At 36.2% G+C, this 26,821-nt stretch overlaps 1 protein-coding gene across 5 annotated transcripts in view; it reads right to left on the bottom strand.

Moving 5' to 3' along the window:
• Positions 1 to 26,738, bottom strand: part of LOC118276059 (blood vessel epicardial substance) — a 32,628-nt gene extending 5,890 nt beyond the window's left edge. For 3 of the 5 annotated variants that reach the window (XR_007707582.1, XM_050707572.1, XM_035594195.2), the window contains exons 1-4: positions 25,864 to 26,738; positions 14,527 to 14,684; positions 5,003 to 5,105; positions 1,208 to 1,348 (exon numbers count right to left, since the gene is read on the bottom strand). Coding sequence is in view for 4 of the 5 variants with exons in the window: in XM_050707572.1 (XP_050563529.1) it covers positions 1,208 to 1,348; positions 5,003 to 5,105; positions 14,527 to 14,684; positions 25,864 to 26,367 (906 nt within the window). In the remaining variant the exon portion in view is untranslated. Of the gene's footprint in view, positions 1 to 1,207; positions 1,355 to 5,002; positions 5,106 to 14,526; positions 14,685 to 25,863 lie in introns of all 5 variants that reach the window. The other 2 variants (XM_050707573.1, XM_035594192.2) reach the window with 2 other exon arrangements.
• Between the last annotated feature and the right edge of the window lie 83 nt (positions 26,739 to 26,821).

Genomic DNA, 26,821 nt, shown 5'->3' with positions numbered 1-26,821 from the left:
TTGTTAAATAGTAATTACAAACAGTGTACCAAATCTGGTAAAACTGAGTTCCATTGTGTATGTGTACCTCAGCCTCAGCCTATCACTTCGCAGATTAAAAGGTGTGACATTATGTTTTATAACCAGAGTAAAAAACACACAGAGTAAAATCAAGTAAAAAATAATTTGTTTGGCGCAGAAAATTTTATGATACCGAGAAATTCAAATTAGGTTGAAAAAGGGAACGAAAAGCCCAAATCACATTGATTCTATTAGGATCGTAACTCGAGCCAGATGTGCTTATAGTATCCATCCAACCGAGAAACTCATTTCTGTAATCTAGGCACGTACAACAGAAAAGCCTGCAAACAGTTTAGCGTCTAAACAAGTACAGTCGATTTTCGAATAAAAAATGTTCAGGCGGCTTGATGAAATTTTACCCAAAACACAAAAGCGAAATCCCACGAGAAATCAAAATAACACGAACCGATACCCGATCGCTTGTTTAGAACATAATGCAGCCGTTCTAGGGCCAAATGTGGGTCAACAGAATTTTCACGAAATACAAGCCAGTACTATGAATAAATAATTGTTCGTAGTGGTCTGCTGTGAATTTGTAATAATACACTAGCACTATTATTTACGATGAGTACGAGCCATAAACTCCAGATTTTACGATGGTTTACCACTAAATTGTTTTACTGGCGTTATTTTATTTTTGTTCAAATTGACAGGTCCACAATTAAATGTTGAGCAGGCACTTTGGAGCTGCAATATTAATTTCCAATCGTACATTTTAAAAAGCAAAGGTTGGTTAAAAGGGATAAAAGGACCAGATAAGCCTTCTCATCTGAAAACTCGATTTACAATGCAAATGAGTAACAAGTGGTATTCAAAAATGCCTATCTGTAGAATCAGACTTTTGATCCTAGGATAAAAATGTAAAATAGCTCACATTTTACAACTGAGAACTTCATTTGAATATTTTGTTCAACCAATTAGGTCAAAATTACTGAAGGCATAAAAGCCACTATTGCGCCATTTTTCTGACTAAACAGTTCACACACCAATAAAATTGAGAAATGAAAAAGTAAATTAAAATCATATTTCAAAACTACGTTACACTAAAATATTAATTTTAAACAGGTTTTAATTCAAATGTACAATAGCAGAATATTGAAGACAGGCGAGTTTTAATTAAAAGTAGAATTTCCAATTTGTACAGTACCTGCATGAGTTTATGAACAACGTCTCGACCGAGTATGTGATCGAAGACTGCTTGCAAGAAGGCGTCCGACATGATGGAGAGCTTCAGCTTGTCGCGATGCCACACCAGCACGCGAGACTCCTCCATCGCCATTATTGACACCTGAAACAGTGATCATGAAGAATTGTGAAACTTTCTTTTGTGGTCCTTATTGGCGCTGCTGTCGAAAAAGGTCTTAGTTCTCCTCCATGTCCATCACATATTAAGGCTGTTAATGAGAAATTTAGTGTGTAAAGTTTAAGTTACCAATAGGGTTCACTGTATCTTATCTTTAGAAAAAACAAGTCGTAATTATGTAACCAATACCTTACTCACAATAAAAAGTTTAATGATTTTTGTACCTTGATATTTTCTACTTGTGCGGTGACTTGTCTACCTGCAGAAAAATTCTGAACACGTAATCCAATGTCATTTACACACACATACATATCATACAGATAAAACAAAACACAAATACAAGCTAAATCGTATAGCGCATATACAGGGTGGCGTGTCAGACGGTAAGTGGATCCGAAAAGCGGTAACGTCGCTCGAAAACAGTACTTGAACGGGTAAAACGTGCAGATCGTTTAAACTAGGCTATGTTACGAACAAAACGGGCCAGAATTGAATTTTTACTCCCATTACAAGCAAAGATACGCCGTCGAAAAACGTATTTCAGCAGAAATTGGTGTGATTTACCAAAGTGATATTGTGTCGTTAGGTAATCAGTGCTTCGTGTTAAATTGCTAAGCTTTTATCTTCTACCCTGTAGAAAAATGTCTCCCGGCATTTATTGAGACAACAACGCATTTTCTCATAGATAAAGACGTTCAGATATTAGATGTCTATTTATCAAACACCTAACTAAAAGTTCAGGGATAACCCGTGATGCCTGAGGCATTGCTAGACATATATGTGGCTAAATATTGTTGTTTGCAAACTTTATATAACCCTCCAGGCTCGCAAACACTGTGAGCCTATAAATCAAGTTTTAATACACATTTGAGGTTCGAAGTTAGCGCAAATATGGGATTTCTTGGGCCATAATTTCTACCATTACACAGTGGTTACATTTCCACGAAAACGAATAAGAGAAAAGCTTTAATTAATGATGAACTTCTTGATACATAATAATACGAAATGTGTATAATTTACGAAACGTCACTTTTACTCTGCGCGCCCAATAGAACAGAACCCACGTATATTATGGTAATGGCAGGCTGAATGAGAGTGAAATCATGACTGGATCGTACAATAACGCATAAACGTATGCTTGGGAAGCCAATAAAAGATACATTTTGAGAAGGTTCGCTTTGTTGAATATTTGAAGGCTGTGTTATTGGGAGTTTTATTAGAGTCGAAATATTTTATGAGCAACAGGCTTTTCCAATCATATGAGGTTGAATAACATAGGTATTTGGCGAAAATTGGGTGTATCATGTAAAAATCATCTCTGGTTATTTTTTCGAGTCATAGAAACTAACAAATTTTGTGTTGCATAGAAGAGGAAAAGTGCAATTAAGTCGAGAAAAATAAGAAACGACATATGTTTCGATATCGATACGTTACATCCAAATAAACCTTCTGTAACCTCTTCTACTATGAGCAGAAAGGTCGCAACAGACACCCACCTAAGCTTAGGCGTGATTACAACACCAAAGCGTACATTTTCATGTGATATAATATATACGTAGATATAGTACATTTCATAAACACGTATTGGATGGAAATAGGCCGCTTCCGTAGAACGTAAAGTATGTTATTTCCTTTAGATAAGGGAGTTAATGTAAAAAGTATTGTCGAGTTTTTGCTTATATGGATAATATTTACCAAGCTAAAAGCTGCAAGACTGGCAGTTGAAAATGTTACACCGCTTTAAGCATTTTGAAGTTTATAGTAAAGGTTAGAGAGTTTTAATTCGTGTGCATTCTACATATGACACACCACTAAGTGATTTTACACATGTTTTGCCAAATGTGGTCAGATATGATAATGATTAGTTTACCACTCTAATTAAAATACTTATTCAAAGCTATATTAATGTAATAAGTAGTGCTTAACCCATCTGCCTGCCATCTGCATAAGCTTAATATAGTTATACACTTTTAACCTAGCTAGCTTAGACATTTTGCGCCCGACTTCGCGACCTATTTAATTATCCTGAGCCATATTTAGACTGAATGCCGTCATAGAATGAACTAGGGCTTTCTTATTCAAGATCTAAATATAGTCAGAACACAAACTGACCTCATTGGTGATAATGAACATACTAAAGATGAATAAGAGGACGATTACTTGCGAAAAATAGATGTACGAACAGAGAGGAGACCAAAATGGCACACAAAGACTTTCTCTAAACTCAGTCAAATTGGGGTTGGGGAAACCGAACATGGAATATGCAACATCTTCAATGGAAAATAGGTAGATAGGTTTCGAAAATACCAGCACATCACATAGTCTAAAAGATAAGGTAAACTTTTGGCAACGCTTTACTCTTTACTATTTAGCACAGGAAGCCTTAAAACCTATTTCAGTCGAGATTAGCGCTTTATATGCACTTTACTAATTTAAAAATGCAAGAAATGTAAATAGTTGCGCTGTTTTCAGTAGAGTGTGTGTAAAACTAAAGGATAAGAAAAATTCGAAAGTATTTTGGGCGAGCTTCGTGTTCAAAATATTTGTTGAATAGGATGGCACCAATTTAAAACTAAGAACACAAGTACCTCTGTATTATTATTGAGAGTTTAACAAGCTAGACGTCTATCTCGTATCTGTCAAGTAAGACGAGCTTGTAAAGTCTAAAATAGTGAGTCGACAGTTGGTCGACGTAAAAATCTGACATAAATCTCAAACTGGATAAAATCTGTCGTCGCCAACCCTGATCCGAAGCTAGTTTAAGATAAAAAATACTAGAATTCTTTTTGCGGTCCGTTCTATATTAACACAAGGTCCTGGTTTAGATTCAATGATCGGATACAGTGATACTGGGCTCAAGAAAACCCTAAAATAAGGTGCGGTCTGCAATACGAAAATGTTTTTTTTTTATAGTAAAAAGTCATGGTCCATAAAAATTTTTCTCCTGAGTCATAACATGACACCTAGACCGGGAACAACAATCTGTGGATCCCACAAAGAGTAGTTCTGTGCGGGAATCGAACCCGCCACACGTAGCACGGCAGCCAGTTGCCCAGAAAACTGTGCAGTAAAACACCAACTGTAGGTACTCATACAAACCTAGTACTACTGAAACACTACTGAACTTAAATGCTTACAAGTATATTATAGGTACCAGAAAAAACGTGAAAACACATGACCTGTTTATTCACTTAAAAGGCCTCTAACAAGCCCTTGCATCGTAAAAGAGGTTACTCGATTTACACTTTGATTAGTCCCCTCACGGTACGGTTGTGCACGGTCTGTTAGCAGTACGAGATCAGTTTACACATTAATTAGCACCGTTAACTGCCCATACTCAAATATCCGAGACGATTTAACAAAAAACACGAGAAACATACTCGTAAAACGTGGGCCTACATCGCCATTGTTACCCAGTCGCTAACAAATTGGTCTTTTGAGACGAGATTCCATAATAACAAAAAATATTTTTGATACACGTAACATGCCTATTTCTACACATAGAGCTATTGATTGACATAAATATTATGCCAATCAATTTCCTATACGTATTCAAAAGACGTTTTGAATAAATAAAGACAAATATAGAGTAAGTAAGACTCATAACATCAAATTCAGTCTACAATATTACTGGCTTACCTGAAAAAACTCATCTGTGGACACGCCAAACCATTCAGGCGAGTCGAGAAAGTGATGAGGAAACACTATGTGCAGCGCCCGCTGATTCTGAGACACCACTAGTCTGAAACATTACAAGTACAGCAATGATATAAAGCTTACTCTTAAATTATTTACAACAAAAATATTTGAAACCTTAGTGAAGCAAATCGTCAATGCCTATGTCTAGTCTAGTTTATTTTTAGTAGAACTGAAACTGAATCTCAGATTGTATGTCGTGGACAGCATAGCTTAGCTTTGTTTCCAAAAGGCCAAATAACGACTGATATTGGTAAGTAAAATAAATTGTTGCGATTAGTAAACCTTCTCTATAAATTATCTCTGTCCTTATATCTGCTAATGTAAGGGAAGCCATTTGTTAGTTTGGAAGGTGACTAAAGCCCCATAGGGGTTGTGAATGCGGTGATTGATTTTCTTTAGCTTAATGCACATAAAAAAACTCTCTACCGGTCTTTTCACTTGTGAAGAAGCCTCTAGAGAATATTTAAACCTCTTTCATATTAAAGTACAGTGCAAATTACAACCGCATAACCTCAAAACGAAAAGAAGATTTTAAGCGTTATTTATGAAGCTCATACAAGAGAATTACATGAGCAGTGGTCTAATTAAAAAGCTCTGTGATAAAGTTCTGCGGTAGAACAACACACAATTCGTATGTTGGCTAAGTAAACCTACACCGCATTAGGTAGCAAGAGACAAATTACATAATATATTCCCCAGAGGAATAGACAGGAATATAAACCAAATTTTGATGTAAGGAAACAAGAAGTGGTGTGGAAGCTTAGCAACAATTGCAAGATAGAATCCAAAATGTTTGATTTGATAATGGCATCTTAAGTGCGTCTGTTCTACAGTCAACCTTGCTACAACTAGACTAAAGAAGACTACAAAATGAAGACCTATTTCATCATTGATAAAGAGTGAGTTCATCTAAGAAAGTTAGGGAATGTTTTACAAATAAAAGTACTCAGAAGATACTTGTGATTAGCCCGAAGTATTAGGGCCCGCATCCTTTCCACAAGATCTTACATCCTGACTGAGTAGCAAGATTAATCAAACTTCCTAGTAATAAGTACGCGTAATATAAAAAACACGGTTAATTTTATTGGTCAAGGTATGAACAGCAATGAACATTTCCGGACCAGAGGGAAATATGAGCAAGTACCAACACAAACTTTTAATGAGTTCAAGTTTAAATAATGGCAGTTTAATAAGCAGAGCATTATAGGAACAGCGCTAATTAAAACGTGCGGCCGCGGTGCCAAACGTCTCTACGGCCGTATAACACACAATACTGTGTGTTCGGGAGTTCATTACCTGCGCTGCGGTCGTTCGCGGATTACTGCCGAAATTATTAAATTTGTTCGCTAATATTTATAGCATAAGGTATATTATTGGGGTCGTTATCGTTAGTCAGGCACTTTCATTAAAAATTAAGGATATTCAGGATTAAGTTGACAGAAAAGTTCAAAGCCTCGTTTTAAAGGCTTGGAGGATTTATTTTTTGACCTACATCAAGTCCATCGTCTACGCTTCAGTGAGCAAGATTACTTAAAACTGAATAAATAACTTTCAAAGTCATAAATCGCTAAAAATAGAATCTTCCAGGTCGAATAACTAAACTCGATTCAGAAGTAATTACAACGTTTCCATTTCAGTAGTCTCAGCCGTTTCTTTAAGATGAGTTTTAAACCTGTTTGCCTGGGACTAGCCAAAAGATGTAAGTAAACATAGAGTTGTAAAAAGCAATTCGCAACTAATCACAAGGAATCCCCGACTTATTCTAGCTATAAACACGATAAGCAAATTGCTTTTCCACGAACAAAATCGAATAAAAAGCATCTTTATTTTTTCAATCATAAATTGTTTCCATCGCCCTTTATGGAGTTTAGGTCGTGATGCTTGACATTATGTCTTCTACACCCGAATAAGGGAAAGATAGGGCTGCCCAATCTAGATCGATTTTTCACTGCCGAAGCTTATCAAAAAATACAATCGCGACCCTCTTGGGTCAATTCCAGCTAACTTGCAGGTCTTTAGCGGTTTTAACTTGAAAAATGACATACAATTCTGCAGTCTAAAATTATTTCTTTTTTTTTATAAAAGCCATCGTGTCTTTGATAAAACTTTCACTGTTAATTGTAGAGTTTCGAAAACATGATTCAAACCGGTTTGAGCAAAAAATGATAACTGTGCAATTTGTAAAGATATTGTAGTCGCTAGCCCTGTGCAGTCATGCTTCCAAAAGCTCGGTGTCGCAAAGGTCGCCTCCCTAATAGAGTTTCGCGACAATAAAGCGCTCCCACAATGCTTGCTTTCCACAAACCTTTAAAGGAACTTTGCCGTGAATTTTCCGGACATTTCAATAGTCAATTCGTTATCTCAATAAATTATTGCATTTCCGAGCAACCTTGTTAAGAAACGCTTCTAAAAATGGAACACAAATAAAGAAGTAGTTACATAATAGAAATAAATTAATGCTACTAATTTCCAGCGTCGTTAAATCGCGCCTCCCACGCCAGGTCATCAAACTGCATGGGCGGATGAACTATTACAAAATTGTTCGTTAAACAAACACTTAGTGGGATCTACAATCGTTCACATCCTGCGAATGGCTTCATAAACAAAAGACAACTGTTCCCGTAAAAGGTCGGAACAAATAGGTCCGTATTAGAGTGTGTAAGCACCGCAAAGTAGCGCAATGTGGGACTGGCTAAGTGGCTGGAAAGAGGGCCTCGTTCAAAGTTATTGAGGGTCGCATCGATAGTGTTCCGCGAGCCGGCCGTGTTCACAACTGTTCAGAAACAGGCTGTGAAACTACGGGACTTTATTTCTTGTGGACGGATAGCCCTAAAAAGGCAATCCATTACATTCGTTCACTAGAATATCTACGCTTAGTGTCACGACATTAATCTTCTATTCCTAGTCTTTACCGTGCAATGCATTTAAATCAACTGATTTAGAAGCTACATCGGTATCTACGTTGGAAACATTTGCATCATTATTGCGAGTTGCGTCTTTATATTCTGAAATATTTCCTGCAGTACTCTTACAAAGTGCTGTACATCTGGCGACATATACGAGGACTCGTAAATAAAGCTTAAAGCGCTGCAATTACTACGTCTGAGTCTGTAGCTGTACTGTATCGTTTTATAGCTACGTCGCTAACGCGGGACAAGTTGTTAAACTTTATGTCTGGCCTAACTAAAAGGCGGTATGTTTAACCATCATTTTCTTCACTTATTTTAACTGTTGAAGTTGTTACATGGTTAGCGGTTCAGACAATAACTTTTTCGAAGAAATACATTCTTATAACTTGAACTACAACTTCTTCATTCTGCTAAGTGAAGTTTACTTTAAGCGAGATAGTAAATTGATAGTTCGAATCATTAAAGTAAAAAGACAACAGTCAAGAATTAAGTCAAGTTACGTTTACAAAGTATCGTGACATTTTACCGGGCATATTTTTAAACTCGCTGGTTCATGTCGTTGCGCAGCGTAGAAACTAATTAGTGACTAGAAGGACCGCCCAGGTAATTGCTTTAACATGAACTTTACTAAAAGAGGCTATCTACACTAGATGTTATGCTCAAAGCAAAGTAATTATAACAAGACAGTTCAAAGAAAATGTCCAATATTCCTGTTTAGCTAAAAGGGAAGAACATTAACTTCTTTCAATTATATAATACGGTCAGAGAACATTTATTTATAGCACAAGCGACGCAGAATCTGAAAAACACAAAGCTAGAGATGACGAATCTAATCGCTATCTGCCACCAGACAAGTCATCTAGCAAGATTTTTTCAAACAACGTGAGTCACACTCACTAACAAAGAGAAATGAAGACTCTTCAATATTCACATTTTTGACAGCTTACAGCGTTGTTCAGCCATCTGCTTAATGATGCAAAGCATATTAATCTTTATTACATAACATGTAAAGCCCACATTGGACAAAACGAAAACATGACCGAGCGACCTCAAAAACGAAAAAGGAGTGAGTGGCTACTAGGTTATCATTAAACAAAACTGGTATCAACATCCAAGGCTGTCACCCTATGTGGGTTTGGTCAGATTTGATGAACACGTGCAACAAACGGACTGAATTTCTTCAGCCAGAAATGTAAAATGCAAATACTGCAAGACCGCGAACACAGTAAAGCACTCAACACAAAATTATCCGCAGACTAACATTTTATTAAAACATTTTGTCCCTACATAGAGTACATGTTCACAATACGAGCAAAATTCGTAAAGAGGTCGCCAGTTTGTGCAAGCCAGTTGCGCAATGCGCCTGCGACACTGTATACCGTATGTCGATAATTTCCCTTTCATTGGGCGGTTCATTCACAAAAACCAGCGGGCAAGTCAAGGAGAACGCCATATTTTTAAACGGTTTTTATTTAACAATAAAAACTGTAATTAAATTACTGTATCAATTTCTTAATCTGATGTAATTTGATTTTTATTGAAGTTTATTTCGTGTGCATTAAAATATGAATGCAATAAGGAATTTGTTGGAATTTTAATCTGAAATTATCAGTTAGATTCGACAAAACGTTTTTTGCATTGAATAGAAAATTATTTAGGGTTTCTGACATCAAGATTCAATACTAGAAAATAGGAATGACTAGTTGACTCCCGGGAAAGTAACTGCTTCTATACTTACATCACGTTTTTATGAGGGGGACATTCATCCAATGCTGTCGCCTTAGGGTGAGGCGAGAGGGAGTGTCAGACATCACTGACTAAAAACTACCCTGTCAAGTCCTCCGTGGCACAGTTACATAACTTAGGATCAAAATAATATAAGGAATTCTTGACAAAAACTAAACCAGTTCATAAATAAAACAAATATTCAGATAAAAACAACTTGTTATTCTGTCAGTCCGTCAATGACATCGCAGAGCCTTGATATGTTCCGGCTCCAAAGTGATAGTTCATGTTATGTTAAATAACTTGTCAACTGTATTTAACATTTCAATAAAAAAGTAAAAATCACATGAGCTTATAAGTATTCTTCTTTACACCTGGCACTATGTTATTGAACAGGAATATGTTTGTTATTGCTTGCTATTAGTTCTGGTTAAACTTGAATATTCGATTTTATTATTCGAATGGAAATCATTGAGAGACGTCTGGAGAGGACTGGAATTCATCTTCCGCAATGGACGTCCTGTGATTGATATGATAAATCGTTTTAGAATGACGCGAAAAATTATTTCACTTTCAAAATTATTACACTCCATTTTGCTACCTGTTAAAAACGTTTTTGCTAATACAGTTACACGGCCAGCAAAAACGGTTTACATAAGTGCACTTATAGTTACCCTTTTAAGAATAGTAACTGGGACATTACCATTATGAAATAGTGAACAAACATTCGTTACCCAAACACAATACATCACATATTGATCCTTTCTCCTTAGTATACGAAGGACCAATTCTCGAGGAGGATTGTCCAAAGTTATTCAAGTGAAGATAGATTTGCTCTGGTTATTATTAATCATTGGAGTGAAAACGTCGGGTGAGGAGTGATGTGGGAGGTCTGTTGTTGCTCTCAAATGTATTTACTTAATTACCAATTGTGGTAAAGCGTTAAGTTCTAACTGAGTGCTAGATGTGTAGAATAGATAGTACTGTAGTTGTTGGTATGATTATATGCTATGATATGAAGTGTTCTCCAAACACAAGTTAGTTTATGAAGTTTTTGCATATTTTGGCAGTAAGGTTGGTAAGGTTAACAGCACGCATCGAAACTTTTGGATTTCGTACTGGAGCACAAATATTGCGATGGTCCTATGACCGACCCTAGGAGCAACCCTACTTAGGGCCTCCGCACACACAGTCATGCTTGCTAACTCTTCACAAAACTAGACAGACAACGCTTTAGATCAGTCTAAACATGAAACCAATGTTATTGTAACTAGTCAACTTCACAGTACCTCGTTAGATAGTTGTAAGTCTAGCCAAGTGACCTAAGACCTAAGTACTAAGTCCGCAATGCAATCTAAACTTGGTGTAACTGTTGAGTGTCTAATATTATTAGTATCGACAATAGTTTTGAGTAATTGGCAATTGACAAACTTTCCGGCAAAAGTGGTTTAGTTAGGAGTTTAGTTTGAGGTTTGATCAGAATTTGAATTGAAATTAGTGGTAGGCCATTCTTACAACTAACGTACTAATTTTATTTGTGTCACCAATTTCCAGTTAAAACTAAGATACCAATAAGAAGATGATAATACATTTTGATAATAGAAAATAACTTATTTGGTCTTGTTATCGAATGAAATATGATTTCTAAAGTAAATCAAGAGAAAGACTTTATCAAGTTGCTGAGATTCAAATGAAATTAAACTGCAAAGTTTCGGATGCTTCAAGTAAAAATGAATAAGATGAGTGGGTACTATACAATAATACTACTTAACGTCTCATTAACTGTTTACTCCAATTTGAACATTACGTAATCAAGAATGGAATAGCACGACAATCCACCAGTCCTCTTCAATCAAATGACAAAAAAATCAGTTTCGCTTCGGATCGACATTGAACCGTTACATAATAAAGAAGTGGTCGACATTGACCGACATACATCACAACCGTTGCGAATATATTAATTACTTTTTAATAATAACATTGATTTTCGTGTTCTTATTTCTGCTTTTAGAGTACGTAATATGATAGCTAGTAAGATATTAATCTAATAAGATTTGAATTGACTTGGGGACCGCCGTAGACGCTTTGGAACAAGGAGCTAACTTCACCGACAGACAATTAGATACATTTAGTGTTTACAAAAGAGCTTATCTAAAAACTGACTGAGGTGAAATGTCTTGACAGTCCAATTAGCAATTACTAGTCACTAGAAGAACTATGCAGTTATCTATTAAAACGGAATTCATCAAATACCAACCGAAGATGACGACTAAACACCATGTTTCCGAAGGACCAAAACCTAACAAACCAAATTCAATATCATTGCATCAGGAACCTAATTAAACCTAACATTGTGCGATGTAATTAATCGCACAATCTCATTAATTAAATCATGGAGTGGATCTTGTTTACCGGTAATCGGACGCTTTGTAACATTAAACAATACATAAAAGTTCACACAGCTTGTTATGTTATGGGAGTACATTACATCGACATTTTACCTCGTCTGGAGTATGATCCGAGCATATTTATTAAGTTTTAGTCTCACTATTACATAATAAGTTCAAAGACATTAATGAAAAAGGTATCTTTAAAGGCTTAACAGGATTGTGTTAAGGGATGGTCTATCACTACATGTTATTTAGCGAAAATAGCAATACAATTTGCTACTTTCAAAAATCAAATCCAAGAACCTTTTGTTCGACAGTCGCGATTGTGCCCACTCTATCATAAGGCATACAAGGTTACAAAAATTGTAACAACTAAAATACAAACTACAGACGTCTCTAAGAAGAGGTGAGTCACATATTGTTTGCTGACAAATTCCCAGTATTTTTAGGAGCTGTCAACAACAAGAAAGTTATTGAATTAGTGCTCACGTCACTTTTGCTATAATTTTACACAGTTACAAGCAAAATGTGCCGTTTAACCGTGAGTCAAATGTTTACTGACGGATTCCAAGTATTTGTCGGAGATGTGAACGATATTGTTTTGTTTTGTTTGAAGAATTTATTGGTTTTGATTAATTATTAGTGCTCATTGAGTACGAAATTTTCTATTTGATATTTGGTTCCGAAGAAATACGAACTAAATTCTCGTAGTTCGGATCATTTTGTGTTTGAAATTGTAGCTTTCATCAGCGAGCGCGTATGTAGGCAGATGCGCGACGTTAATCGACACCAATTGCAGAAAAAAAAAACTCATGATTATAATAATTCTTAATACAAACTCTTCAACTGGTATAATGCTCACTGTAGCCTATTTTTAGCATTACCAATAGAAATCAATAAAAGCAAACCAAACTCATGGAAAATTCATCTCCAATCTAATGACTTCCAAAGTTTCTATGGTTTGTGTCTCCCGTGATGTTTTCCCGTCACCCGTCAAGTCCTTTACTGAGTATTTCCAAACTCTGTCAGCTGTCAGGACTTCCGAGTATTTTCTCTTTATTCGTTCGTCATAATGGCACGTGTTTGACGAGTGCTAGCTTTTTAATTTACAACCACAGATATTCTAAACAGACGTGCTAATTATATTATCAAATATTTGTTGAAGGATTCCGGAAATTTTGTGGAATTAGGACACAGTTGTAACATGATTTAGTGGTATATTTGAATTCATACTTGTTAATTGATGTGTGTAACGAATGGTTTCGATAAGTAGTGATAAATACAAATGATAATTATGGAGACGATTAGAACGTAACATATGATTTTACTAAATAGAAATTGTTGTCCTTGAAATATTATAAATAATTGACATTGGTGGTCTTCTCGATTATAAAGGACAGTTTTAGGAGATCAGCGAACTATTTGCTACTCATCAAACTCAAATTTTGAATTGCAATTTTTTCAAGGTAACTTTATGGTAACATTGCTATTTTTATCAGTGTGTTGATATCAGTAGTGATCAGTGCCACATGTAACGTATCGCTCGTACTATAATGTGTAAACACGTCGTAAATGCGTTTCATATCAAACATAATAAAAAGTCATTTATCATTTTACCATTCGCGTCTTTTATGGGAGGCTATCGCGCGACACGGGAGGAAAGCATGATTTAGTTTCTTCGCTTTAACGATCTCTCTGGAGACTACGATTTCAGAAAGGAACTTTATGTTTTCAGGATATTGCTTTCCATAACTTAGAAACGAAACAAAGGAAATCTTATTTTTCTACCTTTTCAACATTATTAATCAACATTCGCGAGACCACATCATAATAGAATTGTTATCTTAGAACATAACACAAGAACCCCGAAAGGGTCAAAGTCGCCACAGTACAGTAATTAAATACTACACACAACAATAATCAAGTTGGACATTATCACATAAACTGTGGACCAAGTGTAATTAACCCAAAGCTGACAATATGGATGAGGAGGATGATCCCGCGGACAATGATCGAGACGTCTCCACGTCTCCAACGTCGGGTGGACGGTAACTAATGGCACACTATGAATATGATATACTGCCTCATTTGTTAACGTAGTTACAAGACTTCAAGTTGAAATTAGTAGACAAGTAGTTGAAACACTTGAAGGATCTGTTGTCTTGAGAAATTCTAGACTACAATTGGAAAGGAAGACTGATTACGAATGTAAGACGTCAATCAAATAATGAAATAAATAGTTTCAACGAATGTCGAGTATTTTTGTTTGGTTTTTATTGTATTGCGTATTGGTAACACTACAGGCTTATGATAGTGATATTAGGTTTCACGTTACATCAACGATTGCATCAACATTATCTATGTTACACACTGTTACTTCCTTCAAATTCAAATATATCAGAGTTAATACACTTAGAAAGATAAAGTTTCCACCACTTACTTGCCAGACAGCACTAAGGAGAGACTGTCCACTTTAGTGACCTTCTCGTGTGCGTACAACTCGTGGCACTTTAAGTGCCGCACGTTGCGCATGCACATCAACACGCGACGGAACTGCCGTCTGGAGACACGCAGTGGCTTGAACAGTGCCACGTATACCTGGGGACAAGAGATAAGAGATTTGTTGATGATCATAAGAAAACATTAGCAATCTTCAGTAGAACTTGAAAATTTTAATAGGCTAATTTGATGGTAATGGGTTGTCTTAATTGTCATTATCAAAACCAGAACTATTAAATAAGAGTTTTCTCGGTGCATTACCTTTAAAATTTCCGGAGTGCTTAATTGCTTTATAATCTCAGAACATATTCGATACGAAAAATACTAAAACGCGTTAATGACCGCGAGAAATGGATACAAATACACAATCAACTGAAGGCCTCCAACAAGGTTGTGTCGTAAATAAACTTATACAGGTATAATTAAAGTTGAAACCAGAGAGTAGTGCAATGATATGGAGTGACAAGTCACCAGCTCATCGCGTTCCCAGTGCCCCACTTCCGACGGGTGACTGACAGCTTGCGGACAAGATACGACGCGGATTTTTATAGGATATTTTACTTTGTTCCCTCGATAATTTTATATAAGATTTTTCCGATAGACCTATCATTTAGATCAGGCAATTATGTTTGGAAATTGTATCAGTTATTTCAAAGATGTTAATCGAAAGTAGGTGTTGTTTATATATTATGTTTTCTTCAAGTGCCGTAGATAGGCGAGCGGCGTTCATAATTGACTCGTTTTATAAAATAATTTAATCGTTGCAGATGGGAGCAGGACAAACTAATGTATCCTTTCAAAACCTAGAACCTGGAGATCCACGAAAATATCTAAAAAAAAAGTTTACTACTTTACGTAACATTAAGAATGTTCATTCATTACTATTTCCACGCGAATCTGTAACATTGAACGCAATCCATTTATCAGAGTAAACAAACGGCTACCTTGACTTGTCAGCCATTTATTTATTAACGTACTTAACTTCGACAATCTAAGCATTTAACTTTTTACAAATGTACATTTTAAGAGTACCTAATTTATATTATGAAATGTGTCCAAAGCACAGTTGTGGTGAACGAGAAAAAGTAAAAAGAAGTACGGAAGGGGACATAAAACATGACACCAACGACCATTGCTCCGTGGTGTCACATGTTGTATTAAAACGTAACTCTATCTGCTGACATAACGGCTGCATAAGCTGCGTTATTATCATTATTGTTATTCCAAATTGATAAAGTGCAGCAGACTAACAGACATTGTTTAAATTAAAATGAAAGGTATGACTCGGTACGATATTTCATTTTGATTTTTTTCCAGACAACGCCTGTTGGATCAACTAATGTCAGCTAAACAGATATACGTAGATGAATTAAATTAAAAAATGCAATTCTTCCTATTAATGGATGTAAACAGACAAATTTCATTTAAAAAAGTAATATGCATATATATGGAACCTTTTAAATAAAGTTTCATGTGACACAGGTCAATATTTACAGAAGGAACGGGGTAAACACGAGCGAGGCGGCCGAGATGAATATTTTTCTGCGCGCACACGGTGCTGATACAATAGCAGCGAACAATATGGCGCCCAGAATTTCGCCATTCTCTAAAAAGGTTCCATTGTTTTGCCTCTAAACGTGGGCGGAAATGCAGCTGCGCTTTTGCTGGATTAGGCTGATTAAAACGTTCGTTACAGCACGAGGTCTCAAGGATTTAGGGCATTTGAAACAATGGCTAGCATTAATGAGCCCTCCTCATTACTGGGAGACTTCCTGACGGCGGAATATGTTCGCTCCGTCAACGGTTAATCCAAGATCACTGAACTTCAAACAAAGTCTGTCCCAGTTTGAAACATGAGTAATTCTCGTTCTGAGTCGTAAACTCACCAAGCACATGCTTAGTGTTCTGAGGGCAATTTTCAAATTCCACGGATGTCTGATGTCTGGTCTGTACATCTCCCTTTAAGATGCATTAAGTACTGAACGGAGTGATTAATTAACAAAGGATATCTTTGTTTTAGTGCCCATATGGTAATCGAACAATGAACATTTAGTGTGGTGGGTGGGCGTGCTGGCTCGCACGCTATAAATAGTATTCCAGGAGAAGCTGATTATTAATTCAACTTCTCGGAAATTTTGGTCGACGCCTATCTACCAATGTTATTTAATAACATGTGTTTTGAAAAGATGACGAAAAGAAACTGTAATTTACCTACTTGTTTGACTTGTATTTGTAATGTAAATGAGAATTTATTTAGACTATCATTAGCACTGCACTTGTGAAGAACAAGTTTGTTTTGTTTGGAGCCTGACAAATGAAGTAAACTACATATTACACATCATTGACTGCCATATTATATTTTTGAAAGATTCAAGCTTAAGATATGAAGTAATTAATGATAGCTATTGAAGACAGCAACTGACAAGGATGATTATACAAAATATTAATAACCACCAACTGCCAAAGTTTATAGGATAATCGAATTCACTAACTATATTAAGCCCGTCAATATTATGTAATTAAGATAATTCTATTCATCTGTGAATTGCTCGCAGCTGCAAATAACGAATGTTTGTCCCTATTAATGAACACGATTCATTCAAATGGATATTTCAGCCGGTTAGAAATGGCCTGAATCATTATAGCGTATGACTGGGGCAATTGCGGTCACGCGTGCAAATTTCAGATTACTGTGATAACAGAAACAGGAAAAGTCCTTTAATGGAACGCTGATAGTCTGTTACACTCGCTGTTAATATGCAACGTGACACCTAATCGATGTAAGCAAGCAGTATCGGAATACAAATTAAATGTAAACAGTGTAGGGAAGCGATCCGAGGACGCAAACACACGGGACAAACAGGAGTATTAGCTCGAACGTCGTATGTCCTGGATTTCTATACTTTATGAATCTGTGAGCCAAAAAATCTTTTGTTAGCTAGAAGTAAATACAAAAACCCAACTTGTTGCAAACAGACTAGGAACCATGAATTCCTTCAGGACACGAAATGTTAATCACAGATTATGTGAAATGATCAGCTAAAAGACGGAAATATCGGTCACAACAATTGCAGTTACGAATCCATCTCATGAACCAGTTACCATATAAGTTTCAAATAACATAAACTATACTATAAAGCATGACACATAATTCCATGAAATACCTTTAGGAATGTTATCATGAAGCATAGGTTTGTAATGTATGCTACAATTAAACGGAGAATAAACATTCCTTTTAAGAAAACATGACCTAAGCCCGCTTCGGTTAAAAGGTAAGTATGTAGTTGAAAATTTCCTACGTTTTTTGCGGTAATATTTGGGCCAAATAAATCCACTAAGCGGGCGTTTCGAAGCCCTTACTTATGTGTTGTGTTACTTATTCGCCCCGTAGGACCAGAAACTTATTCCTTAGTTTGTTTCACGGTTCACGAGGTATAAAAAGATTCAGGGGCATTTTGCTGCGGTCATGTGAAAACAAATTTCGAATCCGCGATTGTGAACTTCTCAGCATCATGGAATTTATTTTATGTCCAGAAAATTGTTTTAGTTATCTCGCATTAGATAAAGCCTCCTTTTTTTCAGGAGAAACAGTCCTAGAGTTATGACATATTTAAAAGAGCTTCCATTTTGCTTCATAAAAAAATTCTTAAAGAAATGGTAAATTTCCGAAACAACTTTTTGGAAGAATATTTTCGACAAGTAATTGCGCTGATACAAACAAATTCGCATGTATTTTCGTATTTATGAGATATAACATAATTAAGAACAACATTTAACGAAAAAGTCAAGCGAAGTTCTTACTGAACATAAAATGAGACGTAATTTGTTGCTTAGCAACGGGAGAAGCCTCAGATAAATCGATTCTAGAACATTCACAACGTAAGTAGATCTATCATGTGATACGTTATATTTATTTCTGAAGATGCCATCTTTTAGCAATGTGAAATCGCCATTTCATAACCTCACTGGGTTCACTGGGATGATATACTAGGTACTTACTCATCTCATTATTAGGGGTTTTCCTACATTCTTAGGACAGTTAATTGGTCACATTAATAACATTGGTCTTTTAGAGGTTCTAAGCACGATATTCTTAATAAAAACATGCCATCCACCTTTTAAATCCCCATGAAGCAATAGTAGATACTGCTATAAAAAAAGAAAATGAGTAACTAACTAGTTACCATACAGACGCACAGAATTTCAATGACAACCAAATCACAGTGTTTCCAAAGGAATTGCGTACAATGGTAGGCGCGTACGCATTAATGCCTCGTATATTTCCGTCTTTAATAAGGTCGAGCTAATGACTTCAGCCGAAGCGGTGACAAGGCTGACTCGAACCTTACTCATTTAACATTTGATAAAAAAACCTGTTCCTCACAATTTAAAACATTTACGATATGAGACGTAACTAATGTAATAGGGTATCAGAAGGTATTTAAATGACTGTAGATCATATATCGTTATCTGCTGCTATGAAGACTGGCTCCTGGATTGAAGAACGATGAAAAATTTCGGTTTACACTTTCCAGATGACTTAATATTAAACTTTTGTCTTAATGACTTTGTTCATTATTTTCTAATGAAAAAGGCCTTGCATAATTCTTTTATCTAGAAGCTGCAGTGTGATATTATTAGAGCAGCGTTTATTCAAGGGGCTTAGGTTTCCCCTATTAAAATAGACCATTGCCTCTAACTTGAGCGCACACTTTGAAGAAAATTACAGGACTATGTATCACTCTGTAACTAAGTAATATGTTACTTGACGCTTTTTATTCTTAGTTAATTTAGTATAAACTAAATTAACGACTGAAAATTGTTAGGAAAAATAAGGAATTTTATTGTCGGATTCAGTTATTGTATTCTGTTTACATCTCATTATTGGATTGTCTGCTCTAAATAGTACAATTACTTCTATGAATATCGCACAAAATTCACATGACATCGCACCACGTGAAAAATGAACGCTTTCCATCGATTAAACCTGTGTTAAATATGGAACATACATTTAAATTAGGAAGATTAATAGAAATTAGGTATAATAACGTTTTTAGTTATTGTAATCTTAGGCACCATGTTTGCTCATATAAACCTGCTGTACCTACCTACCTACCTATCTACTTCTACATTATCTACAATTGTTTATTACAATTTACAATCAAGCAACTAATTTAATCCAGTGACTAATGCAACTCAGCTGATTTAAATTTAATGCCCGTAATCTTATCTAATCAGAGAAACAGCTGGAGTAGTACCTATCGGTAATCCATTACGAATTGACAAATAAATACAACAATCACTTCGTTTTATCTCTGCTGAAGGTATTAAGGAAGACAGGTGGGTAATTAAGTATGAAGTACAAAGTATTATTTTTTATCACAACGTTACGCCTACTAGGTACATTTATCTAGGTATGTTATTTTTCCAATTTTAAGGTAGTCTACTATCAAAAACGGGACACAATTGCAGGCTTGACGCAGGAGTGGTGTGGTGCCGCGAGGTAGTGTTTAGACAGTAAGAGTCCTGACACTCTCTTTCGCCTCATGCAAGGTGGGAGAAGACATTGGATAATTACTCCCCTCAAAAAAATAGGTGCAATTTATTTAATACTTTATACAATTTAACAGTATAATTTGCGGAAAACACAGTATCGTGAATCGTGCAATGTTCCCGTTCAATTGGGTAGTTTCCTAGGTCAAAAATATAATAAAATATCCCAAAATAATCGTATTTTCATTCATTCATTTGACGATATACTTATTTATTTAATTTTTCTTGCTATTTTTTGCGTAATAAGTATGCTATTTGACGCAAAAAAATTATGACGTCATAATTTGCAATGTCATACAAAATTCATAGAAAAGTAACGTTTTTGACATTTCGATAAAAGTATTGAATTTGACTAGTAGGATAATACCGTATTCAGATTGAACTAAAAAGATTGGCAGCCGCACTCCATTGTTAAGTAATTAGAATTGACAAAAAAGGTTGGCATTGAGGGCTGAAGAACAATAACCATTGACAACTGAGAAAGCCGTGAACTAACAATGTGCCGTTTTCTATTGAATTCAGAAGCAATTATTTACTTCCCCGTGCTTCTATGGGAGTTGGGAACATTGGAACATTTCATTGCGGTATCAGAGACAGTTACACCTGTATTTTAAATGATGCAATCAATTCAATTGTGCTCAGGTAAAGCACTTTTTGTGGTATCTGTCCCTTTTAGGAAAGGACCGTAACCGCACTTGACTCGAAGATTATCGACATTGTGGAGCAGGTTGGCTATCGACATTAGCAGGTAGAGAACCCTAGCAAAAAATACAAGAACAATACGGGCGCCAACCAAGCCGAAAGTGATTTTGAAAACAGACATAAAACAGATATAGGTACTTCACAAGTAAACATAGTTATCGTTATTCAAAAACATGTAGCAATCTGCAAACAAAACTTGTGAATATATGAATGTGTACTTTCTCAGCTGCGAGCATATCCAATTTTGCAGTCTTCCCAATGCGACTTTCCGCTGAATAATTTCGTAGTTTGACAGCAGATTCGTCGCGGTTGCACTACTTTATATGGGGAAAGCATTGCATTGTTAGAAAAATCAGACGGCGAAGATAAATGGAAAAGTTGTTTATACAAGAACAAATTATAAAGATAAAACAGAGCCTTTTCTGTTGACGGCTAGATTATTAAGAACTCAATCGTTATAATAATGATTCTGTCGATACCATTATAGTAACAATCGACTTCAAAGTAATAGCTTCAGTAGGAAAATTTTATTTTTCAGTGATTGCTTTGGTCATTAAAGTGAAGGTTTTGGTCCTTTGATACCCATTTGAGGGATTGAAATTATTTGGTACTGAGTAGTACGATGATCAATGTTGACTAACCTTATTATATGTTTAGGTTCCCAGTAAAAGCTTTCTGGAAACCAGACAGTACAGTCGAGTGATTCAATAAACCAATCAGGGGCGCACAGGGTAGCACATCTGTGGAAGGCAATATTGGCATCGCATTTAGGGTGCAACATACCTTTGCATAAAATCAATAACTTGGTTACCAAACACCTCGGCAGCGGTCGCGTGATTTGTACCAACACACCTTCATTATGGAAATTCCTAATACATTTTTGCTCGAAATCATTAGGAAAGCATTATGAGGATAACGACCTCCGAATGTTCCAATTTCTTTAGTCTATTGCGATCTTTTGTTTTGACGATATTTCGACTAAAATATCGGAATGAATACAGAATTAAATACAGGCTTTGTGTCACTCCATTAGGTACGCTCCAAAATTCTGTTCTCACTCAGGCATTAATGCGAAAGGCTCTTCAGTTAGCTCAAAGGCGGTGACAGCAGGAGGATTATAATGAATATTGGGCTGACGTCGCCGAATTTTTAATATATGGGCTTGTGCGTAACCACGGTGAAGAGGCAATTAAACATGTTCGTCCAATTGTTTACTCGGACACAACAACGCAACCGTATTACGCAAGCGGGGAAAGTAGGTGGCTAACAAACTATGAGTTCCTTACGTTAAACTTAGTTATTTATTAGTTTTTGACTCTTTAGGGTTGGCCTAACTTTAAAACTACACTGTAAACTATCGGAAATTTTAACACACGGGCAAATTATTTGCGTATTCATTCAAACGTGTAAACAATTTTAAACACATGTACGGCCGTATCACGCCGCTTTCCCGCAATACGTAGTTAGATACACATTGCGGATAGCCGTCACTGATACACGTGTCGTTGCTCCTCGCATACAGAGCAGGAATCAGACCTACCCATATATTAATTAAAATCCGACTAGATACAATTTTTTGTCGACAGTTCAGGTCGGTTTTAAGCTATTACGTAAGAGCTTTGAATAGTTGCCAAAACCGAGCCCTGCACGAACTAGTCATGATATAACAGCTTATGTTATAGACCCAAAACTTTATTTCTAAAGAACCACGTATTGTAAGAATGTTTATATTGGTATTTTCTCCGTAGAGCATCCCGAGACCTTTCAAACGCTACAGTACAAGTACAAGTTTATAAAGAGGAAATCCGATATCCCGCCGATCTTACAGCAAAGAACTGCAAAGTTGTGTGCTTCATCATAAATGTGAAACTTTAAGTACGTTTAGCCCTCGATGGGTGGTAAGTGAAGCGGTGACGTCACTTGCTGAAAGGCCATTCACTCCGTCTTGCCCCACTGACCTCTGGGAACACACTGAAAGGACTGTTGGCAATCTAGCCATTAATCCCCCGTCCAAATGCGGTGAACTGACATTTTAAATGTAAATCTTCCTCGTTCATTAAGCTGAGCCAAAGCCTTGATTCTATATTGAAAATTATTATTACATTATCGTTTCCCCAGCTCTATGTAGGTAACGAAAATGTCAACCAAGTTTCGGATTTCATTAGAAAATAGTTCGCATTATTTAAAGTACAATTAACGATTTGATCAGTACGCTGACAATTTTGTGTGAATAACGCGTTACCCGCTAATGGCTTTCTAGTCGGCTTTTAACAAGCAATTTACAAGATAAATAATATCCAAATTAATAATTTTGGATTACAATCGATTTTGCGGTTCTTTGCCATACGACTTATATTAATCGATCATTATTTATTTTGCGGAGACATGGTATTAGGGGAAACTTGTTTGTTATGTGACTCTAGACTTCGTTGTGGGGTCCCTGTACACGTGTTTATAGTTAAATGAGAAGCTTTAGCGTTTATTGTGCAAAGACAACAGCTACTTGAACTATACATTGGGGTGAAGCCCTAATATCCGTCGACAAAACCATTGAGCGGCGCGTCACTGGCGTCGAATAGCTCTGATTAATTATTCACACATTTTAGGTGTACCATTTACATCGCAGAATTATTTACTAGTGCCATCCGGCGGATCGGATATCGACAATCGACATCACGTACGTGTATGCGTGATCCATACATGCGAATACTTTACGAATAATTACGACGCGGGCATATGCAATATCAACCCTCTCCACATAAGCAAGGGTAGCCATGCATTTTTTTAATGAGGACATTAAAAGGAAATTTGAAACGTATGCAAGGTGAAACGTAACATACGTCGTAATGACTTATGGGGTACGTAATGTATTTAGGAAATGTGATATAGAATTAGTGTTCTTAACCTGTGCTTTCAACCACGGGCGGTCGACCGCAATCTACCGCACTACTCTATCGACTTTCGAAACCAATATGATTCACGGTTTAGGTAAAGTTCTTACATTTATTACTTTTAAAAATAGATAGATACACAAAAGGTAAGTTTGTAAGTTATTTCAAACAATGGAGGCGTACGTTGATGATTGAAAATTATTGGCGTTTATTTCATACCTACCTGAAACATGAAAAAAATGTCGGTGGACTTTGATAATAAAGATTCTCGAATTGATAAAATAATATAAATACCTAGTAATAGTAAAACAATCAGTTTGATGAGATATGAACATCAAAACAACCTATTTTAAATGTGCACGTGTGTTTTAATCATGCCGATAAAATCATAAAGCAGGAACATAGTTACTTAAGTGAAGTTTTACGATTTTTAGGTATACCTACGGTTCTTTATAAAGAACCGTATTAATTTTATCGCTGTTTCGCGTAATAAAGGCGATTATAAACCCGGTAGTGCGATTTGATATTTTAGAAACTAGGGATTTAATATTATCAATAAAATACCAAACATAGTATCGATAGTGTTATACGATAATCTTTTAATGTATAACAGGTATCAGAGTTCGTGTCTGTTCGAGTAAATAAATCGGAAATGAGATCAGACGCGTAGTAATTGCGTACATATTAACACGTATTGATTCGACGTGTAGTTATGATAAGTAAATTATCAGGTTCCGAACTCGACAAATTGTACGAATCGAGTGCTCTCTCGGATAGGCGCTGATGTAATTTGCATTTAAAATGGAGTACGCTGACTGCTGACACAACCCGACATAAATTAACAACTGACTTATTTGCTTCAAGCAAATAAAAATCTCAGTTCACAGAAATGATAAAGTGTGTTTATTTTTAGAAATTATATGACTTTGTACAGCTGGACTGTGCGCCATGATTTTCGCCCTTCACTTAATGAGCTTTTGTAGGACAGACTTCAAAGAGGGGGCAATCCGTCCTTCATCATAAATAATAGCCAGTAACTACGATAGTTGCTCTAACTAGCTATTATTTCTTTACGTAATTATGACGACCGAAGCGACTTTAAAAATCAAATTAATGAGCTACGTTAAGAATACCGAAATATGTACATGATTTTTAAAATAAACGAAATTATACCTAAAATTGAAAACAAGAATTTAAAAAGTTTCTCATTTTCCATGGTTCTAATAAGCCATTAGGCTTATGGTTTTACCACTTAGGTACTGCTGTTTTATTAAAACATTATCATGATAACATTGAAATGCAATGTCATGTTCATGGTAATGTAAGATAACAAATGTTTAACAAGGTGTTAGGTAGGTGTTTTGCAAAAAATATTTCATTAGGTATTATATTTTTTAGTCATATCATATTTTACAATTAGGCTAAGGCAACCAGAATGAATAATAATTTCAAAGTCTTGGTTTAAAATTAAACATCATGGTCACCCCTATTGATGCCTAAAGTAATTATACAGCCATTTATGTGTCTGTTACAGATTCAATATGGATGCCAAAATTTAATTCCATATTCAAATGATTATGTTCATTTATGATTTGTAATATGTTTTTTTTTTTAATTTTTTATTATCTTAACACATATTCAATTGAGAATTTTCATTATAAAGTTGTTTGCAAATGTTTTTCAGTATGATGTCATCAAAACATGTACCAAGTAATTTATATTTACAGACACAAACAGGTTACTGGTTGACCTCAAGCCCTTGAGAGTTGAACATGATTGACCTATGACTCACCAACTTGCTAAAATTATTGATCACATCTCTATAAAAAAATAATATGATGGGACATGAATTTATCTATGGTAAGTTGTAGTTTTATGGCTGAATACACTACTAATTTGGTGAGCTAGCCTAGAGATTAACTTAATAATTTAAGAAATGTTATGTTTAGATAGATGTTTAACATAAGATTTTGGAATGTATTTCCTTATAGTTAGTAGGTTGGCAGTTACCAAGTTTTACTGCAGCTTTAAAGTGTAGTTGTCTGGTGGCTGGCTATTTAACTTCAGATAAGGTTAAAGTTCAAACTAACAAATATATTATAGTAAGAGAAAAGTAATCAAATGATAATTACCTCCTCAATATCCTTGTGGAACTTGATGGGGCGCATCAAATAAAACTGTATGGAGAAGTAAATGAAGTTTATCACAATGAAAGCACTGTTCCAGAGCACAGCGTCCAGGTAGCACTCGATGCTCCACGCCCACATGGCGGAGAAGGCGCAGCCCAGCATCAGCGCCACGCGCAGCCACACCAGCCCGCTCGCCGTGTGCGGCGCCAGGAACGACAGCAGGAAGAACACATTGGCCACTTGGAAAAACACATGGTTCACCGGCCGCCACTTCGGGCAGTGGTTCAGGTACATGTCCCACATGGAGGGCCGCTCGTGCACCGTCACGTTCACCAGGTCCCCCGACTGGCCCGACAACTTGGTCGTCTCCACCAGCCCCATCTCGCGCACCGCCCGCTCCGCCACGCTCGTCACCGCGCTGCCGTCACTGCTGGGAGCGGGCGCCTCCGTGGTCACATTCTGCAGCCCACCTATCATACCGATCGCTAAGGCACTGAGAAACAACATAGTCCCACCGCGCTCTCACACACACCCCGATTGAATTTGTCATCGAAATTTCAGCGGCAATTGGCATTTGAGTGTTGTTAAGTTACACTAAAGCCCGGGTTTTATCGTCCTTATTATTCAAAAACATTAATTTATTGTTGCGTTATTATTTACTTTAAATACAAAATAATGATCGCACGGCTGCACGCATAAACTAAACTAATAGACGCAAATGCACAGAGAAAGTTAACTAACAATACATCAGTCACTAAAATTAGAATAACTTATTTTGAATTAAATTCCTTCAGAGTCCAAAATAAAACGTTAGGAAACAGTAAAGCAAACAATCGAAGCACACAAATGACAAGCAGCACTGTGTATTATTGACAGAAACCATAGAGCAATCGAAATGGCTAGGGCTGGTAAGCATCAAAAACAAAACTAAATAAATATTTATGAACCAAACGTAAAATTA

This window comes from Spodoptera frugiperda, chromosome 31 (assembly GCF_023101765.2).
Source record: "Spodoptera frugiperda isolate SF20-4 chromosome 31, AGI-APGP_CSIRO_Sfru_2.0, whole genome shotgun sequence".
NCBI classification, from domain to species: domain Eukaryota; kingdom Metazoa; phylum Arthropoda; class Insecta; order Lepidoptera; family Noctuidae; genus Spodoptera; species Spodoptera frugiperda.
This window is presented reverse-complemented; position numbering and strand designations above follow the sequence as displayed.